The sequence below is a fragment of the Asterias amurensis genome, chromosome 14 (genome assembly GCF_032118995.1).
Source record: "Asterias amurensis chromosome 14, ASM3211899v1".
Taxonomy (NCBI): Eukaryota; Metazoa; Echinodermata; class Asteroidea; order Forcipulatida; family Asteriidae; genus Asterias; species Asterias amurensis.
In genome coordinates, this window is record NC_092661.1 from 16512497 (window position 1) to 16534291 (window position 21795).

The window sequence follows — 21795 nt, forward strand, 5'->3', positions numbered from 1 at the left end:
TTACTTCTTTCTTTAAAACTACGTTACTCCAGAGGGAGCGGTTTCTCACAGTGTTTTATACTATCAACAGCTCCCCATTGCTTGTTACCAAGTCAGTTTTTATGATAACAATTATTTTGAGTAATTACCAATAGTGTCCACTGCCTTTAAATTCTCTCTTCATTATCTATATAAGTATGTGACAAGCGCATGGTGTCATATTTAACACCTCAGTGTTTGCAGTGTATCAAACAACGTTTTTTTGCAAAAACTTTGTAACTCAGAACTACTGCTTCACCCGGGGTTTTTATGAACTACTACTAGGGAGATGTAATTTCGAGTATCGTGTTGTCGACTTCAACTACGCAATTACTGAGTTTCGACAAGCTGGTGTTTCTTGAATGGTCCGAAGGGGTCCTTCCCGCGCTTTCTTCGGCATTGTTGTTACTATTGTCCTGCAAACCACTCTGTATCGGCTGCTCGTACATCTCCAGCTCGGCTTCTTCAAACTGAATCGGAACTAAATTGTTCTCCCTCTTTGATGAACGTTTCTTCTCCTTTTGTTCGAGTTTCTTCTCCCGTTTGAGCTGTTTTTGTAGTTGTTTTTCCCGCCGTTTTTGCCGGTAGGAATCGCTGACCAGGCAGCCGAGATGTGGCGCGGCGAGGAACAGAATCCCGATTAGAGCGAGGCCACCGAGTGCCGATAGGTCGACGGCGACGAGTAGGAGGGGATTCCGGGCTAGGGAGTTATTATCCACGTCGTTGTTATCTTTTACCCGGACGGTAGGGCTTTTTAGTGTTACGGTTATGTTCCTTGAAGCATTTGCATTCCACACTCTGCACGTTATTTCGGTCGAGAAGTCTTCGTTTCTTACCTCGGTGATGTTGAGATGTGATGAGAGCAAAGTCCCGTTCGAGTCTCGCTCTTCTTCGATGGAGAAGCGAGAAGTGGTCGAGTTGGTAGAATTAGACATCGGGATGGGGAGAGAAGTATTCCCGTGAAACCAATGTATTGTTTGTATGGGTGGGTTGGCTGACGCAGAGCATGTTAAAGTTATCAACTCACCAAGTTTGGATTTTGGGTGCGATGGGGAAATCATCACCGAGGGTGCGTAGAGTACGATGAGAGGTCCAATTGTGCATGATCTGTCGTAGCCATCTAGTGCAGGGTGTTCCTCGTGGCATGTGAACACGGCCCCATCATCTGCCGGTGTGGCGTCCCATATCACGGTATGGTTAGGCCCATGACCGGCCAGACCCACTTGACCGTTCAAACCCTGCCATGTAAGCTGTGAGTTTGGTCTTCCTCCACTGGCGGTCGTGCAGGACGCCGAAATTTCATCCCCTTCAGATAGAGGCGTCCTGTAGCTCGGCGAGCATACGGGGTCTCCAGGAGGCGCCACTGGCGGCAAAATCTTAACCGTCCCTGGCTTTCCGTTGATGGTATACGTCCCATCAGACAACAGACATTCGTATAAACCTTCATCCGCCATCTTTAAGTCACGAACAGTGAGGTTAAAGTATCCACTCGTTAAGTCTTCTTCAATTTTAAACTTCGGACGATTCGTAACGTAGTCGGCAGAATCGAAGCTTAAGATCAGCAATTCGCCAGCTTCAATGTACCAGAAGACTCCGTAGTTTCCTCGGTCGATTACTTGGCAAAACAGCCGCACTGTGCTTCCTTCTAACCCACCAGCCTCCGAGAACTGATCAACAGTTTGAGCAACGGACACCGAGACTGCATGGAAGGCAACTAACAGGCAGACAACAACGATTGAGAAATCTGCCGCCATTTTGAAAAAACTTGTTCTGATGCAACTGTTCAGTTTAGTTGTACCCACTCTGCGTTATTAAAATATTGTTCCAAGTATTTAGGTTAAAGGGTATGTAGTTAACTGGGTAGCAAGCGTGTATCACATAGGTAGGCAGACATTAGTGATCCCTTTTTGCACATCAAAGAGACACTTTTGTTCAAACAACCTTGACACTCGAAACCATTTTGTGTTCGATTCAAGTAGTATAGACTCCACCCAGCGTATAGTATAACAACAGTCCCACGTCACAAAATCAACACTGCCCAAACTCGCGCAGAAAGTATTTTTGTTTTCAGTGCAAATAAGAAAAGAGAAAGAAACAGAAATTGTTTGAATAGTTTCACTTTATAAAAAGACAAAGGTTTTTTTAACAATGGCGTAGCTAAAGGGAGGCAGGGCACATGCCACGCCCAATGTGGTCCAACTTGAAGTATGGACCTTTGAGATGTTAAAAATGGATAAAAGCTTTTATAAAACTTTGAAATGTTTAAAATGTTGGTTCGATTAAAATTGTGCATCCCCTTGTTCCCCTAAAGCTAATTGATTTGTAGTCTAATGTTCCAGCCAGGTAAACGACTGTTACACATTACATGCTCATTAACAATTAATTTGTATTGCACCCCGGCTCCACAGTGCCAGACTTGAACCGTATACGCACCTCTTAATATTTATTTCCCTTGTCTTTTTATCGTTTATTCTCTTTATAATTTAATGTAGGCTTTTGCTTTTAAAATTTATTTTAAAAATATTTTTGCAGTCGTTCATGGTGGTCTGTTTCTGTTCCCTATCTTATTTTACTTAATCTTCAATGTATGCTTTAATTTTTCTTCCTAAGATGATTCTATTTTAATTGTTAACTTTGTACATATCAGATTTTTTTTATATAGGCTATATGAATATTTCTAATTGTATATATTTTTTTTGTATCCTTTCCTGTAATTGGCGGCTCGTCCGCTGTTGGTTTGGTTTTATCCGGATCAGTGGGTCTTGTTGCGCCTGACCCGTTTCTTGGTCTGTTGTGGCCCAGAATCTGTGTCAAAAGTTACAACAAAAATCAGTCAAATGCACTAAGTAGTCCGAATTTAAATTAGACTTGCTTAGTGCGGTCACAGGTTTCTCAGAAAAAAAGTCACCGAAATCTACACGTCTCGTGAGGACATCGCTAGTCTCGTGAGAACATCGCTAGATTTGCAAGAACATCAGTCTCGCGAGAACATCGCCAGTGTCACGAGAATCGCGAGGAGAGTCGGAATGCTGTTATAGATGCGACAAAAAATTAACGGCTTGTCTATTTATATATATCAGCCTACTTTAATAGTTCGCTGTTGATTTCCGGTGCTTTTTTCTCCTACTGCATGGTTGGTATTCATATAGGTACGACCATGCGTGTAATCGCGCGATATCTCGGACACACGGGATTTTGTACCTTTTCACACCATTATTTTGTGTTCAAAACTTAGAACGCTAATAATGGGGTGCGTTCGTTTAGCTTCCCTGGGTCGACCCCCGATGTTGCGTATTATATTTTTTTTTTCCAGGACGAACGTGGGCACACAATTACCCCACGTTCGTCCTCGAACCAGGAAAAAAACCCAGACACGTCACCACGTGAGCCTTCCTGTGGTGACGCCAGTGCACCTCGGGCCAGCCCCAAGAGCCCCACTTGTGGATTGGGTCACAAACTTTGCATTGCATAATTGCAAGGGATGTTTTTAACTATTATCATAAGCTTTATGTAAATCTGTGACCTTCACGATTTTTGTTTCTTACAAGTTCTGTAATGTTCCTTTAACTGTATTATTTGGAACATGTACATATTTTGCCTGTATTGCATTCGTTACTGTGGAAACAATAAAGCTTGAAACCTTGAATATCCATCACAATCCCGGGCTGTAAACCAATATTTTTCTCTGGCTGAGGAGAAAAATGTGTTTCGGGTTTCAAAACACGTACACCGTGCCAATAAAGACCAGTTTTCAAATCGTTTGAGTTTTCTTTTTAAGAGGAATGCTGTGCCCAAGGGGATGCACTATTCTCTCAAATGAATAGTCTAGACTTCCCCCATACATACCTCCGTATCCAAACCTCAGACCTGCTTTTCCCACAGCAGAATCAACAACCAAACAAACAGTATGTGCCCCCAATACAGGGTTTTTTAAAACTCTACTCATAGTTCTATATCTATATAGCTAAACGGGGACACATTATTCTTAAAGGCAGTGAACACTATTGATAATTACTTAAAATATTTATTATCATAAAACGTTACATGGTAATGAGTAATGGGGAGAGGTTGATAGTATAAAATATTGTGAGAAACGGCTCCCTCTGAAGTAACCTATAGTTTTCGAGTAGAAATAAGTAATTTTATACAAATTTGATTTCGAGACCTCAGGTTTAGAATTTGAGGTCTCAAAATCAATCATCTGAAGCCACACAACTTCGTGTTACAAGGGTTTGACGAACAATTGAGCTCAAATTTTCACATTAAGTTTGTTATTTATGCATAAATGTTGAGATACACCAAGTAAAAGACTAGTCTTTGATAATTATCAAAAGTGTTTGACACATTTTTTACCGATTTTTAAATTTATGCGTACGGTTGGATACACCAAGTGAGGATACTGTTCTTTGACAATTTACCAAAGGTGCCAAAACACTTCCCAAGTGTCCAGTGCCTTAAAGCGGCTCTATGAAATTTGGGCCAGCTTTCACTGCAGTCAACAAACCCAAAAGCCCAGTCTGTGCCAAAAACGGTATATTAATCAGTCTATTCAACTCTTTTGAATAGAAAGTCTCAAAAGTGTTACCCTTGACCTCTCATAATGCGCGTTTGAGTTTGGCAGTACCAAACAATACCAGTGCTTTAGTCACACCTTTTGATTCAGATGACTGATTTTAGTAAAAAGGGTGTTCGATATGACTGTGCGACTGGGAATTATATAGCTACAACTCGCCTACTAAACGGGCATACCACACTCACTGTATGTTTTGAAGGGAACCTTGTGTATTGGGCGTGGTTTAGAACTTGTTGGAATTTATCGTGAACTTGTTTGATTTTATTGGTGTCAGAGAACCCGTCAAGTTCATCAGTATTACAGAGCGTGAAGATCACTGTGGGAGTAGGACATTTTGCAGTCGTGAGTTTTGAAACCAACATGGCGTCTATGAACTATACGAAACTATGGAGTGTTATGACTGTCATGGTGGTGTTCTCTTGCGTTTTGGTGCAATCGGATAAGATCCCCATCTTTTCTACCAGTCCGACCGACACGACTGCCGCAGTCGGATATTCTGTGACTATCTACTGCTCCATCGCTAACCGAGGTAACTACCAGGTGTTCTGGAACATCGTCAAGAACGCCAGTGGAGATGCCATACCCGAAGAGTTCACTCTCGGCCCCTTCACCAACGAGCACGCCTCTTACGCGCGTTTTCAGATAGTAGGGGACGTAATTGGTGAGTACAACCTTCGCATTTCAAACGTATCCAAGAAAGATGCCGGGAGGTACGTCTGTCTTGTGCACGACCCCTCGAATGGCATGGCCTCGGCGATCGAATCCGGAGTAAGTCTGACCGTCCTAGACAGTGCCGAGGCCCCTGATATTGGCTATCCGAAATGTCAAAGGGACCCATTGGGAAACAGCGTACTGACGTCTGGGCAATATATCAAGGGGGATATACTGGAGCTGACGTGCACTTCTAAAGGGGGCGTACCCCTAGCCGAGCTGTCGTGGGAGGTGGTTTATTCGAACGGCCTAAAGGAAAGACTGCTGAGCAAAACGCTTGTGATCGGCGATGAGGTGATGACGACCACGTCACTCGAGCTAACTAGTCTTCATCACCAGTCGTACTTTAAATGTACGGAGGAGCATCCTTTGATGGAACCTCAGACCTGCATGACGCCGTTCACTGGGTCCGAATCCCTCCTGGACGTTCTGTACACACCAGAGGTCGATATGTCTCCAAACGTGGTCAACGTCATGATACTGGACACAGTCAAGGTCACGATGAGCTGCACAGCGCACGGCAACCCCCCCATTTTTCGTAAACCTGCCATCATGCTCCCCGTGAATAAATCGGGTGTTTACCCACTCGGGGAGCTCGACAAGTCCCTGGTTGAGGTTGAATTGACAGTGGACGATGTCGGGAAGAGCTTCTACTGCCGAGCGGAGAACGAGGACGGCATAGGGGAAGATACGATGGACGTCCTGAAGTCGACTTCAATCCCGACGTGGTTGGTTCTTGTCATCATCGGCAGCATTGCCGCGGTCATATTCATCTTCATCATATTGGTTAGCTGTATCTTGTGCGTTGATAGATCAAAGTACGACGACGCCACCAGGAGTTCAAACTCCTCTAGGCCGACTTCGATGAAGAAAGAGGACGATGGTTTCGATAACATGATTCCAATAGAGGAGTTCCAGGGTGGGCAAGAGTCTGCACACGTGAATCCTGATAAGACGGCCACTACCAACGACTACGAGACGGGGGAGACTGCTGGCCCACGCTACCAGAACGTCAATGAGGTGTTCGAAGTGGACGAGATAGTACCGCATTCACCTGAGCCTGCTGCAGATTTTGTCCCAGTAGATTTGTCTTAAGTTCTTCCACTATAAAGGAACAGGTTGCCTTGGATCGGACGAGTTGGTCAATAAAATGCGTTTGTAACCGTTTGTTATAAAATGCATATGGGTAGAAAGGTGTAAAAGTAGAATACAATGATCCACACAAAATGTGCCTCGAAATTGCGTGGTTTTCCTTATACTGTGCGAACTAACATGGTCGGCCATTTATGGGAGTCAAAAATTTGACTCCCATAAATGGCCGACCGTGTTAGTCGACGAAGTAAAAGGAAAACCGTGCAATTTCGAGGCACATTTGTGTGGATCATTGTATTCTACTTTTACAACATCTTTCCAACCATATGCATTTTATACAAAACGGTTACAAACGCCTTTTACAGACCAACTCGTCCGATCCAAGGCAACGTGTTCCTTTAAGATTCTGCTCACATTCAAATTTGAAACATGGGTCCGAATTCGAAGGAGATCCTGTTGTCCTGTGCCCAATTTCATAGAGTTGCTTTTAAGCAGACACTATTGCTTAACAATTATTGTGTGCTAAGCAGAAATAGGCAAGATACCAGTCGCAGATTGTACATTGTTGTGGAATGATAGTCTGGCTGGTAACCTTATTCTGGTAAGCATAATTTTGTTGTGCTTAGCTACATAAATTTATGCTTAAGCAGCTCTATGAATCTTGGGCCAGTGGTCTATAGACCGTTATCACGGTGTGGTGATCATCTTGATTTTACTCCATTCCAACTCATGGTAACCAGACTGAGGCTGGATGAAATAATAGTCTGGTGCCATGTTTGCGCAATGAATGTTAGCATTCATTACTGTTATGGAAACAGGGAACATGACCAAGATGGTTGACAGCGTGATAAAGGTCTACATGCATGGCCCAACCGAGTCCAAGCAACAAGTATTTGCTACCATCAGTGCGGGCCAATTTTGAAGCAATTGCGGTATACACACCTATATTGGCAGCTTGAATTTATTTGTTAACTGGGTTTCCAAACATGCATTATGGTGTCTTCAAAGATGGCGCCTGTGCATTATAATAAGCTAGTGGACAGCAGGGCTCAATTTCATAGAGCTGCTTAAGCAAAATATTTTGCTTAAGCAAAAATTTCATTGCTTAGTAACATCACTCAAGACTCCACTCAATTGTAATGCTAAGTAAACAACAGCTTTATACCAGTCATAAGCAATGTATATGGCAGGAAATTTTGGCCAGTAACATGTGTAAAATAAGCGAGCTATTTTCGTGCTTAAGCAGCTCTATAAAATGTGCCCCAGGTTCCAAGTTAAACTGACAGCATGTCATTTGTACAGTTTGACGATACGAGAAAGACTCTGCTTTATGGATACAAAACTCTGGCCAGAAACGATTTGGGTGAATTCAGCTTCGGCTTTTGGTTAGTGTTTGCAACAACAAAATTGTTTTTCAAAAAATATAAGGAAATATCCATATTTGAGTGTCACGTATTTTGTTGTAGAGGAGCTCTATATATTATAAATAAATACAAATAATATTTGCGTTACTCAGAAAGCCCATCATTTCTCGTTGAGATTTGAATGGGCAATATTTGTGTGTGTGCAAAGAAGATTAATACACTTTTGTTATAATTTTGGTTGAAAATATTTTTTTTAAATTTTAAATTACATTTTTAAGTAAAGTTAAAATCCGACTGATTATGTTCTTTTTATAGCGCTGTTTGTGTTAAAAGAAAAGGCTCATTGAATATAAAATAACATCGTAGAAATTGTAAAGTTTTTGGATGAATTTTCCTGAACACGATTTCAGTAATTATGATCAAATCAACTGTGTTCCTTAAATGAAGTTTTAATTGTCAGCTTTGATGTGTACATAATAAATGTTATATTACTGGTGCTTTGCAGGCCATAAATGACTGTGAAACGTACCAGGGTATGTAACTATTGCGCTGTTTACTCGAAATTGAATCGCCACCTTTCGTGAAAAAAGGTATTGGGATTCGTTAAAAGCATATACGCATATCTCCTTCAAAGATTTACAAATGACTTTATATTCGAAAATTCCCTACTAAATAACAATTTAAAAAGTGCTATGCAAATTGTACAAATGTTGTTTAATACCTGCTAATGCTCAAACATTATTGTTTTTAAAAACATGAAACGTTATTCTCGTTGTATATCGCAGTACATATTCCTAGCTTCATTTTGTGACGAAACTTATCCTAAGTGATTAATATATTTCTGTTCCATAAAGTCAGCTTAGCTTGTCTCGTAAAAGTGCTGCTTGTTTAAAATGGCTTTTATTGGGTAGCTGTGCGGGTGTATAGTTTGGTTCGTTGTTTTGCTAGTTTCGATTTGAATGGGGGTAAAACCATTTTCCAATCAATTTCTTACGATTCACAAGAAAAATACGGTGATAATTTCTATGATTGCCTTTTCATCTTCGGGATTGCCTGGAGCTGGTTGTCTATAAATTGCCTCGTTTGACATGGCTATAACCAATGCAAAATCGCGTGTGTGCACCAGGCACAACTATCGGTCAATGATAGGTTTTCATCATGTCATCGGTGGGAACGCTGTTTTCAAGAGTCTAGTGTTGTATTAAAAGACACTGGACACTATTGGTAATTGTCAAAGACTAGTCTTTACAGTTGGTGTATCTCAACAAATGCATAAAATGACAAACCTCTGAAAATTTGAGCTCAAGCGGTCGTCGAAGTTGCAAGATATTAATGAAAGAAAAAAACACCCTTGTCGCACCATGGTCACACGAAGTTGTGTGCTTTCAGATGCTTGATTTTGAGACCTCAAATTCTAAATCTGAGGTCTCGAAATAAAATTTCTTCTTTCTCGAAAACTACCTCACTTCAGAGGGAGCCGTTTGTCACAATGTTTTATACTACAACCTCTCCCCATTACTCGTCACCAAGTAAGGTTGATAATAATTATTTTGAGTAATAACCAACTTGAGTGTCCACTGCCTTTAAGCTTAAGTCTAAACTACCATATACTTCATTATGTATTTAACGCTTCTTAAAGACATAATTTGTTTTCTGTTTTATAACTTTTGTGCGGTAAAGGTGTTTGGGTCTAAAGGTGTACAGTAAAAACATGCAGTTGCAATGCAAATCCTCCAGAATAATGGGTAGGCTTACATTTAGTTAAAAATAAAAAAGGTACACTTTCAGTGGCAACACATTCAGTAATGTGTTTAGTTTGGTTACTGTTGTGTGATATATAGACGTGTCTTAAAGTATACACCTTTCTTGATTCTCCAATCAATCAAACTCATTGTAACCAAACTGAGGCTGGACGAAACAATAATCTGGTGCCATGTTTGCGCAATGAACGTTAGCATTCATTACTGTTATGGAAACAGGGAACATGACCAATATGGTGACAGCGTGATAAAGGTCTTTTGAATCAAAAATTGTCCCTCTACCATGTTGCCTTTTGTTCACGGTCATGCTGATATGATGTAACTGACATTTTGTCACACTGTAGTAGCCATCTTGGTTACATTCCCTTTGTACACAATGACGCTAATAATTTCAATTCTTAAAGGAACACGTTGCCTTGGATCGGACGAGTTGGTCTATAAAAAGCGTATGTAACCGTTTTTTTTTATAAAATGCATATGGTTGGAAAGATGTTTTAAAAGTAGAATACAATGATCCACACAAGTTTGCCTCGAAATTGCGTGGTTTTCCGTTTACTGTGCGAACTAACACGGTCGGCCATTTATGGGAGTCAACCATAAATGGCCGACCGTGTTAGTCGACGTGGTTAAAGGAAAACCGTGCATCTTCGAGGCATGTTTGTGTGGATCATTGTATTCTACTTTTACAACATCTTTCTGCCCACATACATTTTATAACAAACGGTAACAAACGCTTTTTATAGACCAACTCGACCGATCCAAGGCAACGTGTTCCTTTAATTCGTGAAAAGGGACAGACTAACTTTTCCTCCAGCCTCGGTTTGGTTACTTTGGTTTGAATGAAAGACCAAAATGGCTGCACCATGATCAAAGATTACAACACGTGCTGAAATCGCCAAATCAAAACTAGAATCTAAACTTTTTTTTAATAATAATTCAGTCAATATTAAAATGGTACCATAACTGTTAGCTAAAAGTGTCACACATTAAACGTATTATACGGGATTGGTATGAAAAGCATGCATCACGATATAAAAACACTGGTCGCTAATGGTAATTGTCAAAGACCACTCTTCTCACTTGGTGTATCTCAACATATGCACAAAATAACAAACCTGTGAAAGTTTGAGCTCAATTGGTCGTGGAAGTTGCGAGATAATTATGAAAGAAAAACAGCCTTGTCACACGAAGTACGGTGCTTTCATCGGATGCTTGATTTCGAGACCTCGAATTCTAATTCTGAGGTCTCGAAATCAAATTCGTGGAAACAACTTCTTTCTCGAAAACTACATTACTTCAGAGGGAACTGTTTCTCACAATGTTTAATACTATCAACCTCTCCCTATTACTCATTACCAACTTAAGTAAGGATTTATGCTAATAATTATTTTGAGTAATTACCAATAGTGTCCACTGCCTTTAACTTGAAAGCTTTACAAAGTTTACATAACCAGAGCCGTTTTTGTCTGTGAAATATTTCCATCAGAGTATTCGAAAAAAAAACTCAACCTGAAAATCATAAACAAACAAAAAATGCAACAGCTTAGTTTGGTTGTTACAACCCAAACTAAGAGCACTTAGTGAAGCTGAAAGTGTGTATAGTTTTCATTATATTATTTTATTCACAAAGCTGAAAGCTGAATAGACCATACTTTTTATAGGTTTGTTATTTCATGTGTGTGGTTGATCACACAAACCACCAACGGTGTCTGGGACTATTTTGTCAGCTCTGTCAATCCCATACAATGCCTTTGAATGCGTAAGCCTTAGTTATAATCCGTTCGTAGTTTCGGTTCATGTTTTATTCATAATATTCCAGATACATTTCCTGTTCTGTTATAATAAACGATTATTAGTATTGAAATCATACAAAACCAACGACTTGTAAAAAATTATAAAAAAAATTGTATAAGCAAAATAAATTTATGCGAATAACAAACGATTATAAAAACACCAAAATAAGCATTATGTTTTTTTATATTTTATTTGAAATGAGTAGGGTAGATGGCCTTAGCTTCCGATCCAAACCGGACCTTCTTCAGAGGCATAAACACGTACAAACAAATACATATCCATTTATAGAACAAAGGGAGCAAAGGGTTAAGAGAAGGGATCCAGAAAGAGCGGGAAAATTATAGCCAATCAAAGTTTCTATTTTAGAAAAAATTGCTGGCTATGAACAAATGGGAGATAATGGTGAGGACAAAGGATGGTCAGTATGAAAGGGTGGATTACTGGACCATATTTTATTTCATTTTATATTAATATATACTGTTTCATATGAAAATAAATGCTTTCATTAATGTGCACGGTGAGGATATTATATGTTATATTTTACATGGGTCACAGTAATAGTTTAACCCACCAGTGAATGTCATCAAATAAATGATAATGCAAATTAAGGTGAGATGGGCGTCGAGGCCCATTGCCCCACATAAACAAAAGTAGTTTCTGCCCCGTGGTTCTGCCTATACCACCCACTAATACTCCTCACTGAATAGAAATCTTGACTCAGAATTTTGGCTTGCTGTATTGATAGCGTTTCGTGTTCTGTATTTGAGGGTGCAAAACACTGTATCCGCCCACTTGAGAGTCACCAGTATTGCCCTGAACAGAAACAAAAAAGCAACCTCAAAAACACCGTGAACTCCAGCTCTTTTGTAGTGAGTCACAATATATACAACACACACCCATAGAGACTTGCCATATGGCTAAACGCCAAACAATTCATGCATTACGAGAAATATTTTGTTCAACGGGTGCCGTGATGCTCCTTTTGCTTTAGCTGAAAAATGTTAAGCAATGTTAATTAAAGGCAGTGGACACTATTGGTAATTACTCAAAATACCTTTTAGCTCAAAAACGTACTTGGTGTCGAGTAATGGGGAGAGATTGATAATAATAAACATTGTGAGAAACGGCTCCCTCTGAAGTGACGTAGTTTTCGAGAAGTAATTTTCCACGAATTTGATTTCGAGGCCTCAGATTTAGAACTTGAGGTCTCGAAATCAAGCATCAGAAAGCACACCACTTCGTGTGACAAGCTTGTTTTTTCTTTCACTATTATCTGGCAACTTCGATGACCGATTGAGTTCAAATCTTCACAGGTTTGTTATTTTATGCATATGTTGAGATACACCAAGTGAGAAGACGTTTTTTTTTTTATAATTACCAATAGTGTCTACTGTCTTTAAGCAGCCCTTTGAAATTGTGCCATGGTACCTAGCCGGGGTTCGAACCCGGGCCAAAGTTGCGAGAGCTAGGCGGAGCGCTTTATACACCAGCCTATTTTGTTTAGGTCCCCCATATACCCATGTTGTCTTCCTTGGTTGCTCAACCAACGATTGTTTACTTGTACCATGCTTGTACACACTGTATTTTGGGGAAAATTTACTGTCCTTGATTCTTGGCCTAATAAATAATAATAATAATAATAATAATAATACTATGTCCCATGTCACCAAAATTGTCAAGTCGCGCGAGATTTGGGAAGAGTTTACTCAACACGTTTTGCAACTTTGTGACGTCATTTTCTTCCTCCATGTTTGTACCATTGTACATACCACATGCCTTTATAAGATACAGCCCACGTAGATCATGAAAGATTACTCAACCCCCGACCTTCGCCAATAGTACGCCCAATATCTCCTATTGTTATGCCGATTATACCCAGTGAAAGCTAAACAAGCAAGGCTCATCCAGTACATGTAGTGTAGCTAAAACCAGAACAAAAGACACCTATAACGGACCAATGCATTTTGCTTTGAAGGGGTGCCACAATAAGCAGACGCGTTTTTACAAAAACCGACTTCAAAACTTTAAGTATTTTTTTCCTCAAGATTATTCGATATAAGTGGACACTTCCAAAGTCAGAATGGTATTTTAAAATATTGCTCGATAATATTTGAAATATAATACTGAAGTTTATAAGTTTAGAATGGCCTTGAGGGAAAGTGTACTATTTGTGGGAGTATTGCATTGACAGTACAGGCCTCTCACTGTCACAGGTCATGTTTACGCAACCGCGCCCAGCCCATCCAAAAACAACCCCGACTTGAGTGTGAACTCCCCTCACGGTTCGGCACTCGTTCGTCTAAACCTAAACTCAGACGAGAACATTTTCACCGGTTGAAGATTTCCCATCACTGACGTTGACAGTCGTCCTCACCACTGTGATATAATGCATCTGTAATGAAGGTTTGTAATTACTGATGATTAGAGAGCGTGTGTTATATTTCTTAACTGTGTGGTGGTGAAAGCCTTGCTCTACGGTGAAATACAATCGATAATTCGCGAATACAGCGAGTCATTTCACGACCATACTGTGAGGGATAACTAGTGGCAAGAACACACCGAGCTTTCACTTTGGATTAGTTGTATAGTGAACCTGTTGACTTTTCGTCAAAAGCAATCAAATATGGCGTCCGTGTACTGTACATTCTTGTCATGTGTCACCGTTATTCTGGTGACACTTGCTGCTGTCGTGGTGTCACAGACTGAGCCAACAACCTTTGAGGTGTCACCGCAGGACACATCGGCGGCCGTGGGTTTCCCAGTGACAATCTACTGCTCCGTAACAAACATTGGCCGTCATCAAGTGTTCTGGAACATTGTTCAGAATTCGACTTCGGATTTCACCCTTGGACCGAACTACAACAGACACGCCTCGTTCGATCGTTTTCAGTTTGGTGGCGGTCTGGATCGAGGGGAATTTAACCTCCGTATCTCTGAGGTACAGAAGGAGGATGCTGGGAGGTACATATGTCTGTTGAACGACCCTTTCAATGAGATGTCTGTAGCTCAGGAGGCAGGAGCCAGACTGACGGTCTTAGATGCTCCTTTAGCACCTCTTACTGCAAACCCTCAATGTGAGAGCAGCCCTGTTGGAGTAGACGGCCAGAATGGAGTATTTAAACAAGGTGACGTCTTAACTCTGACATGTACCTCACGAGGGGGTGTACCTCTTCCCGAGCTAGCCTGGGAAAGGGTCACGGAGAACAACGCCATAGACAAGCTACCGGGAAAAACAAGAGTGAGAGGCGATATGGTGACCACCTCAGCAGACGTCAGACTATCGAGTGAGGATCACCAGTCCCACTATAAATGCAGCGAGACACACCCATCAGCCTCCACTCCTCGTCTCTGCGAGACAGAAACTTCCATGAACGTTCGTTTTGAACCTGAGGTTGTTATCACTCCTAGTGCAGTCTACGTCCAGTTGTTTGAGACATCGGTAGTCACGCTAAGGTGTGTGGCATCGGGCTACCCGGAGCTGAGCAGCGGTCCCACGATCGTACTTCCAGTCAACAAGACAGGTACCTTCAGCGAAGACCGGTCTTCAGTTGAGGTATCACTTACTACGGATGACATCGGGAAGGACTTTTACTGCCGGGCTGTGAATGATGTCGGCGTGGGAGAAGCCGCGGTGGAGATCGAGCAACTCTCGTTGCTTCCGACATGGCTGACGCTAGTCATCATCGCGGGTATTGGATTCGTTATTTTGATTGTCATAACCATCGTGTCATGTGCCCTTTGCGTGGATAGATCCAAACGCCACGACGAGTCGCGAAGCAGGAGCAAAGACCGGCTACGGTACTCCGTTAATAAGTCACTAAGGGGCACTTCGTTGAGGCGAGAGGGTGAAGATGACTTCATTGACGGGTTTGACGGTGACATGCTCCCCATTGAAGACTTCCAGGGTGGCAGGGAGACCATGCAGATGCAGAACACCAACAAGGAGGTTGCGAATGACTTCGAGACCGGGGAAGCTGGTACGAGGTATGAGAATGTCAACGAAGCATTCCAGCCGGATGACAGCATTCAGAGTAATTCAATCTCACAGTCAAATCCTTCATATGAGCATGCCATAGACGTCGATTTTGAGTAGTAGATAAAAAAAGGCAACATGAAGACTGTTTTCAAAGTCATGCTCTAAATAGTGTGGTTTTGTGAAGTTGATTTTTGAAAATTGCAAATTTTTAAGGTTAATGCTAAAAACAATAATGTACCAATACGAGAGTAATTTGAACAGCAACAATTACGAAGGGGAACTCAGGTGATCTCAAACATTTTCCACAAAACTTATACTTTGGTCCCAAAATCCATATCAACCACGTTTTGATTGATAATTACAGACCAAAAACAAGAAAAGCTTCTCTCCAAGTGGACCAAATTCTCATTTTTGGGGAAAAGTTTTAGTTCACGTGAGTTCACCTTTGGTAATGTTGACTGTTCTGGTAGAATTGGTGTCAGAAATTTGCATTCATCTCTTGTTTGTTTTGCTTTTGAAGACAGTGTACACTATTGGTAATTGTCAAAGACCGGTCTTCTCACTTTGTGTATATCAACATATGCATGAACAAACCTGTGAAAATTTGAGCTCAATCGGTCGTCGAGGTTGCGAGATAATAATGAAAGAAAATAAAACACCCTTGCCACACGAAGTTGTGCGCTTTCATATGCTTAATTTAGAGACCTCAAATTCAAACTTGAGGTCTCGAAATCAAGTTCGTGGAAAATACTTCTTTCTCGAAAACTATGTCACTTCAGAGGGAGCCGTTTCTCACAATGTTTTATACCATCAACCTCTCCCCATTACTCGTTACCAAGTACGGTTTTATGCATAATTATTTTGAATAATTACCAATAGTGTTCACTGCCTTTAAATACTCGTTGATTAGCGCTTTGTATATGCAATCAAAGTTGTTACTATGTTATGGCCTGAAATACTGTCTTTAACTAGAAACCCTTTCAAATTATAATTTCCACTCACCCAAATTTATGCAATCTTTTTGAACGATTTTTTTTTAATTAATTAATAATCACCCAATTGGGAATAACCTTAGTTCACTCTGTACATCTTTAAAATGTATGTCTTGCTAGTATGGTTTCATAATAGATGTACTAGTTGGTTATAGTAAGACGAATTTTAACTGTTTTACTTCGATGGCAAAAAAAAAAAAAAAATACAGACAACCAAATATTAGTAAACAAAAAAACAAGAAGAAGTTGTTTTACTTTTTTTTATAATTCCAAATGGTGCGATGTGATTTGTTGTTTAAATACCTCTGTAAACTGCAGTGATGCATTGTAGTCGTTTGTTATAGAAATCAATGCTTCTCTTAATGGCACAGGACACTATTGGTAATTACTCAAAATAATGACATTATTAGCACAAAACCTTACTTGGTAACGAGTAATGGGGAGAGGTTGGTGAAACGGCTCCCTCCGAAGTGACGTAGTTTTCGAGAAAGAAGTAATTTTCCGCGAGTTTGATTTCGAGACCTCAGATTTAGAATTTGAGGTCTCGAAATCAAGCATCTGAAAGTACACGACTTGGTGTGACAAGGTTTTTTGTCTTTCATTAATATCTCGCAAGTTTGATGACTGATTGAGCTCAAATGTTCACAGGTATGCATATGTTGAGATACACCAACTGTGGAGACTAGTTTTTAACAACTATACCATAGTTTCCAGTGTCTTTAAAAACTACCATGTCAGATACCTGAATCGTTTCTGGATCATCCAGGGTCAAAGACTTGTTACAAATAGATGTATTGGACTGCCGTAGGTGACTCAGTATTGGAGTCAGTTCCACACATTTTCGGGTCAGTTTGACACATACCCCTGACCATACTGACCCAGGTCCTTGAACAGTTGCTTAAATTTTATAAACATGTAGATGCCATATTGTTAACTCTATAAAATTTGCAAATTGTTTCTCTTTGTGATTTGACTGCAATTCAGACTTTGGCTGCGATTGTCTTGTTTTTATTAAACCATTTCAAATCAAGTAAAATAAAATGATATCAATGATTTTGAGGAGCGAAAAAAAAACACAAAAAAACAAACAAACAAACAAACAAACCTGATAGTTTTGGCCCTGTGAAAAGGGCTAGGTGAACCATATACCGTGCATGTGAAAACAGCTATTAGTTTAATAGCTAATTCATATGCTTGGGTAATGTAGGCTTACTCTTTTAAAGCAATAGTGCAAATAGCTTTTAGCATGACGCATTACATAGTCAACAAAGCAAACTATGTTCCTTTTAAAGTGTCGCCTATTTTCATCAGGAACCAAAAAATAGATCTAAATTTAGTTTGATTACTCTATAAAAGCCCGGTTCAGAATCGACTTGGGTCCCGTTGGGCCTGACCTATTTGCGAGTCAGTTTGACCCTGAATCTGTGTCAAGCTTTATTCGTAATGACCCAGGTACGGTCACTGGCCAAACAGACGCATAATAAATTATTTTTAAGCAACTTTATGACCAATTTAGTCCAAATTTTCGCACGTTTGTTATTTTATGCATATGATGGGATACAAAAAGTGGGAAATATTTAATAAGCAGACTTGAGATTTCGCCATACTTATAAACAGCCTCGTTAAAAAGCAATTTTACAAATAATAATACCTTTAAATGTTGAATAAATTATGCATGTCACTTTAGTTAAACCATGGAGGTAGAAACTTTGTAAAAGCAGACTCTAGTGTAATTATACTTTAAGAAAACATATTTCGATGACTTAAATATTACAAGATTATTTCATTGTTGACTCCAAACCGAGAAGATCGGTGTATTGATGATAGGCTTTCTAGCTAATACATAAAAACCGAAAGGGTTAGACGACAAGGGTGACTGCCGATAGTTGAATGTAGGATTACATGCACATGGGACTTGCGCCGTGTATGGGGCATTTACGAAAATAATTATGAGGGTATACTTTTGGTAATTTTTACAAAAATTAATGTCAAGCCAAATTTGTTTAGAAGCACTGCAGCTGTTCATAATGTTTAACATTTTGAGAAACGATTCCCTCAAAAGGAATGTGTTCATTGTAGAGAAAGGGATTGAAAGCATATAGGATTTGAGGCAATGCATGGTGAGGTATCAATATATATTTGGTTTGCGGTAACACCATGTGTGTATCTACTTGCCAGGTAGAGTTTGTAGAGTTTGTTCTTGCTTTATTCTACTACCGCGGAGTAGATTGTTCGGGTGTTCGGGGAGACTTCTCAGTTCTGAAAAGAAAATTCTGATTGAAAGCATTTCAAACCGAGAAATATTTCTCAGATTGTGTGAGCCTACTCCATTTACGGATCTTCTTTTTGCATTGACATAAACGATGTACCAGATTTCCGGTGATATCTCAAAGAACGCTACCACATTATTTTGAAATGAATTTCCACTTTTAGTTTTATTGTGTATATTGATACATTGACATTTACTAAGGTATACCTTGTGCAAAGAATTAATGATTTAGACGAGTGCCTTTAATTATTTGTTTTCAATGCAGAAAAAAAGCCACAAATATGCTTACATCAAACTGTTTTCAAGTAACATTATCAAAAATTGCGCTTTATTTGTTATGTTTTAAAATTAGTGTTTTTCGAGGTTTTTATTTTGTAAAAAACGTATAGTTAAAGAAAAGAACTTCATATACTAACTTTTGCGTTCTTGCACTAATTACTCTTTTTAAATAGTATGTACAATTTTAAAATTATAGTTTTATATTTTAAACAGTTGTTTTCAAACTCTTTGAATCCAAAACATGTTTCGAAATTTTCCTATTTTCAAATACTTGATCTTGACTATAGATACAAACATGTTTTACTTTCCACATACTTTTTCTCCAGTTAGCTTATTTTCGTAAAAAAGGAAATTGTAAATGAGAGACTAAATAAAAATAAGCCAATCTGTTAAACTCAGTTGTAGATTCTAAATTCATCTCAGTATATTTGTTGATGTCTTGCTACTGTCTCATCCTGGTTTTTTTTTTTTTGCGTGGGGGAAGGGGGGTGGGGAGACATTTTTGAGAGGAGAAAGTGGGTAATCGAACCCTTCATTGATGATGGGATATCAGACAACTCGTTCGTCGGACAACTCGACCTTTCGGACTTTCGACGGTTGAGACAGCTCGACCGTTCGACTTGTCTTGGTCTTGACCCTAAGTCGAGTTGTGTGACGATTGTATAAACAATTCGTCAAATTGTCCGAACGGTCTAGTTGTCCGACGGACGAGTTGTCCGACGGACGAGTTGTCTGAACACTCTCACAGGGGAGGGGTAGGGCAAGAGGAATGGGGTTGCTAAACGTCAAGGTGTCACACTCAAGTAAAACTCGGAATATCTTTTGGGGGTGGGAAAGAGGCAAGAGGGGAATCGAATTTTTTTTTAAGACGGGTAGGTGTGTCAGTAGTTTGAACCATCTGTTGTGAATTCTTTTCGATTTCATGGGGTGGCAGGATCCGAGTGGTGGAAGTGGGGGGGGGGGGGGGGGGCTACACGTCGAGGTGGCACACGTACATTTATACCGTCTCGTACTATGTCATTTGTTATAGGGGGCAAGCCGGGCAATAAACTTTTATTTTTCGAAGGGGCGAAGGTTGGTATTGTACATGTATCGAACCATTCATTTCTGGATTTAGTCCGATCTCAGAGGAAGTGAAGATGAGGGGGGGGGGGGGGGGGGGTGTAAAACTGGGGTGTGCTACGAACTACCACAATGTATCGAGAGATTGGTCTATTTTCATACACGTGGTGTGAAAGCACAATAAACCTTACAAAACAATATGAAAGTATTTCATCGAGTACCATTTTGTTTAAAGGCAGTGGACACTATTGGTAATTATTCAAAATAATTATTGGCGTAAAACCTTTCTTGGTGACGAGTAATGGGGTGAGGTTGATGGTATACAACATTGTGAGAAACGGCTCCCTCTGAAGTGCCATAGTTTTCGAGAAAGAAGTAATTTTCCACGAATTTGATTTCGAGACCTCAGATTTAGAACTTGAGGTCTTGAAATCAACCATCTAAACGCACACAACTTCGTGTTACAAGGGTTATTTTTCTTTCATTATTATCTCGCAAGTTCGATGACCGATTGAGCTCATATTTTCACAGGTTTGTTAATTTATGCATATGTTGAGATACACCAACTGTGAAGGCGCATCTTTGACAATTACCAATAGTGTCCACTGCCTTTAAAAACCAAACCAGTTTATTTAAAATAATACACTCTAGTATGCGCGTTCGGGATCCTCATTGTTTAGAATAATATCACAACAACACGATGCACCTGTGAGTTTCCCTCTGAACAATAGTAGCGGATATAATTGGCTATTGAAGGACAGGTGTTTTTGATTTTATATTTTTAGTCCTGATCTTGCAGAATAATATTCGTGTGTTTATCATAACGAGCTATTTATGTAAGCATTTTTTTAATCGTTTATGATAATTTCAAGCTTGTGTATACAATTGTTGTTGGACAATCAGTTCAGTTCACTATTCTGTTTTTTTTCCGCTCATCAGTTCCTTTACCATGATATACACAGTACTTTTTGTGATTATCTTACAGAAGGAATGCGGTTGGTAACCACGCTCAACATTAATGGAAACGTATGAGACCTACAGCAGGTTTCGATAATATAAAGCATTTGGAGAAATAATTCACTTAAGAGCAGTGGACATTATTGGTAATTACTCAAAATAATTATTATCATAAAACCTTACTTGGTAACGAGTAATGGGGAGAAGTTGATAGTATAAAACATTGTGAAAAAAGGCTCCCTCTGAAGTGACATAGTTTTGGAGAAAGAAGTCATTTTCCACGAATTTGACTTCGAGACCTCAAGTTTAGAACTTGAGGTCTCGAAATCAACCATCTAAACGCACACAACTTCGTGTGACAAGGGTGTTTTCTTCTTTCATTATTATCTCGCAACTTTGATGACCGATTGAGCTCAAATTTTCACAGGTTTGTTATTTTATGCATATGTTGAGATACACCAACTGAGAAGGCTAGTCTTTGACAGTTACCAATAGTGTCCACTGCCTTTAACGTTGGTAATGTGGTATACATGTACGTTAAAGTTTGAATCTGAGAAGCGTTATTTTCTCTTATTTCGTGAATAAGCTCCGGATATTGGGCGAAATCTCAAAAACGCGACCACCTTATCAAAGTCACCTGGAAGTGGTATTTTTTCAAAATAAAGCTTTTGTCACTAATTATGTGTTTTGATGAGTGGAGTGTGAATAAACAGTTAACTAAGGTTTTAAAAAATCAGTTCTTATGTTATTTACAAATTTAAGAGTAGACCCCGACCAGAGAGGGCGCTGTTCGTGACGTCAATCGAGGCAGACTTTGCCTGTAATGCGTAGAGTAAACACAATTGCAAAGTACATGTACGGGCCAAGTCGTGAGTTTGTACGTTTCAAAAACAAAACAAAAATTTTTTTCCGGCAATGCCGACCAGGTGTATTGCTGCTGAATGCAGA

The 21795-nt window shown here is 39.8% G+C and overlaps 3 protein-coding genes across 3 annotated transcripts; 2 read left to right on the forward strand and 1 right to left on the reverse strand.

The window, feature by feature from the left end:
* LOC139947139 (uncharacterized) lies at positions 1 to 1772 on the reverse strand. The gene has a single exon (XM_071944996.1). The coding sequence runs from the start codon at positions 1770 to 1772 to the stop codon at positions 300 to 302; it is 1473 nt and encodes a 490-aa protein (XP_071801097.1). The 3' UTR covers positions 1 to 299.
* A 2984-nt stretch (positions 1773 to 4756) lies between these two features.
* Positions 4757 to 6493, forward strand: LOC139947201 (uncharacterized). The gene has a single exon (XM_071945071.1). It carries the CDS (start codon positions 4952 to 4954, stop codon positions 6395 to 6397), a length of 1446 nt encoding a protein of 481 aa, XP_071801172.1. The 5' UTR covers positions 4757 to 4951; the 3' UTR covers positions 6398 to 6493.
* A 6988-nt stretch (positions 6494 to 13481) lies between these two features.
* On the forward strand, positions 13482 to 19226 carry LOC139947125 (hemicentin-1-like). Its single transcript, XM_071944975.1, has one exon. It carries the CDS (start codon positions 13936 to 13938, stop codon positions 15403 to 15405), a length of 1470 nt encoding a protein of 489 aa, XP_071801076.1. The 5' UTR covers positions 13482 to 13935; the 3' UTR covers positions 15406 to 19226.
* The last annotated feature ends 2569 nt before the right edge of the window (positions 19227 to 21795 follow it).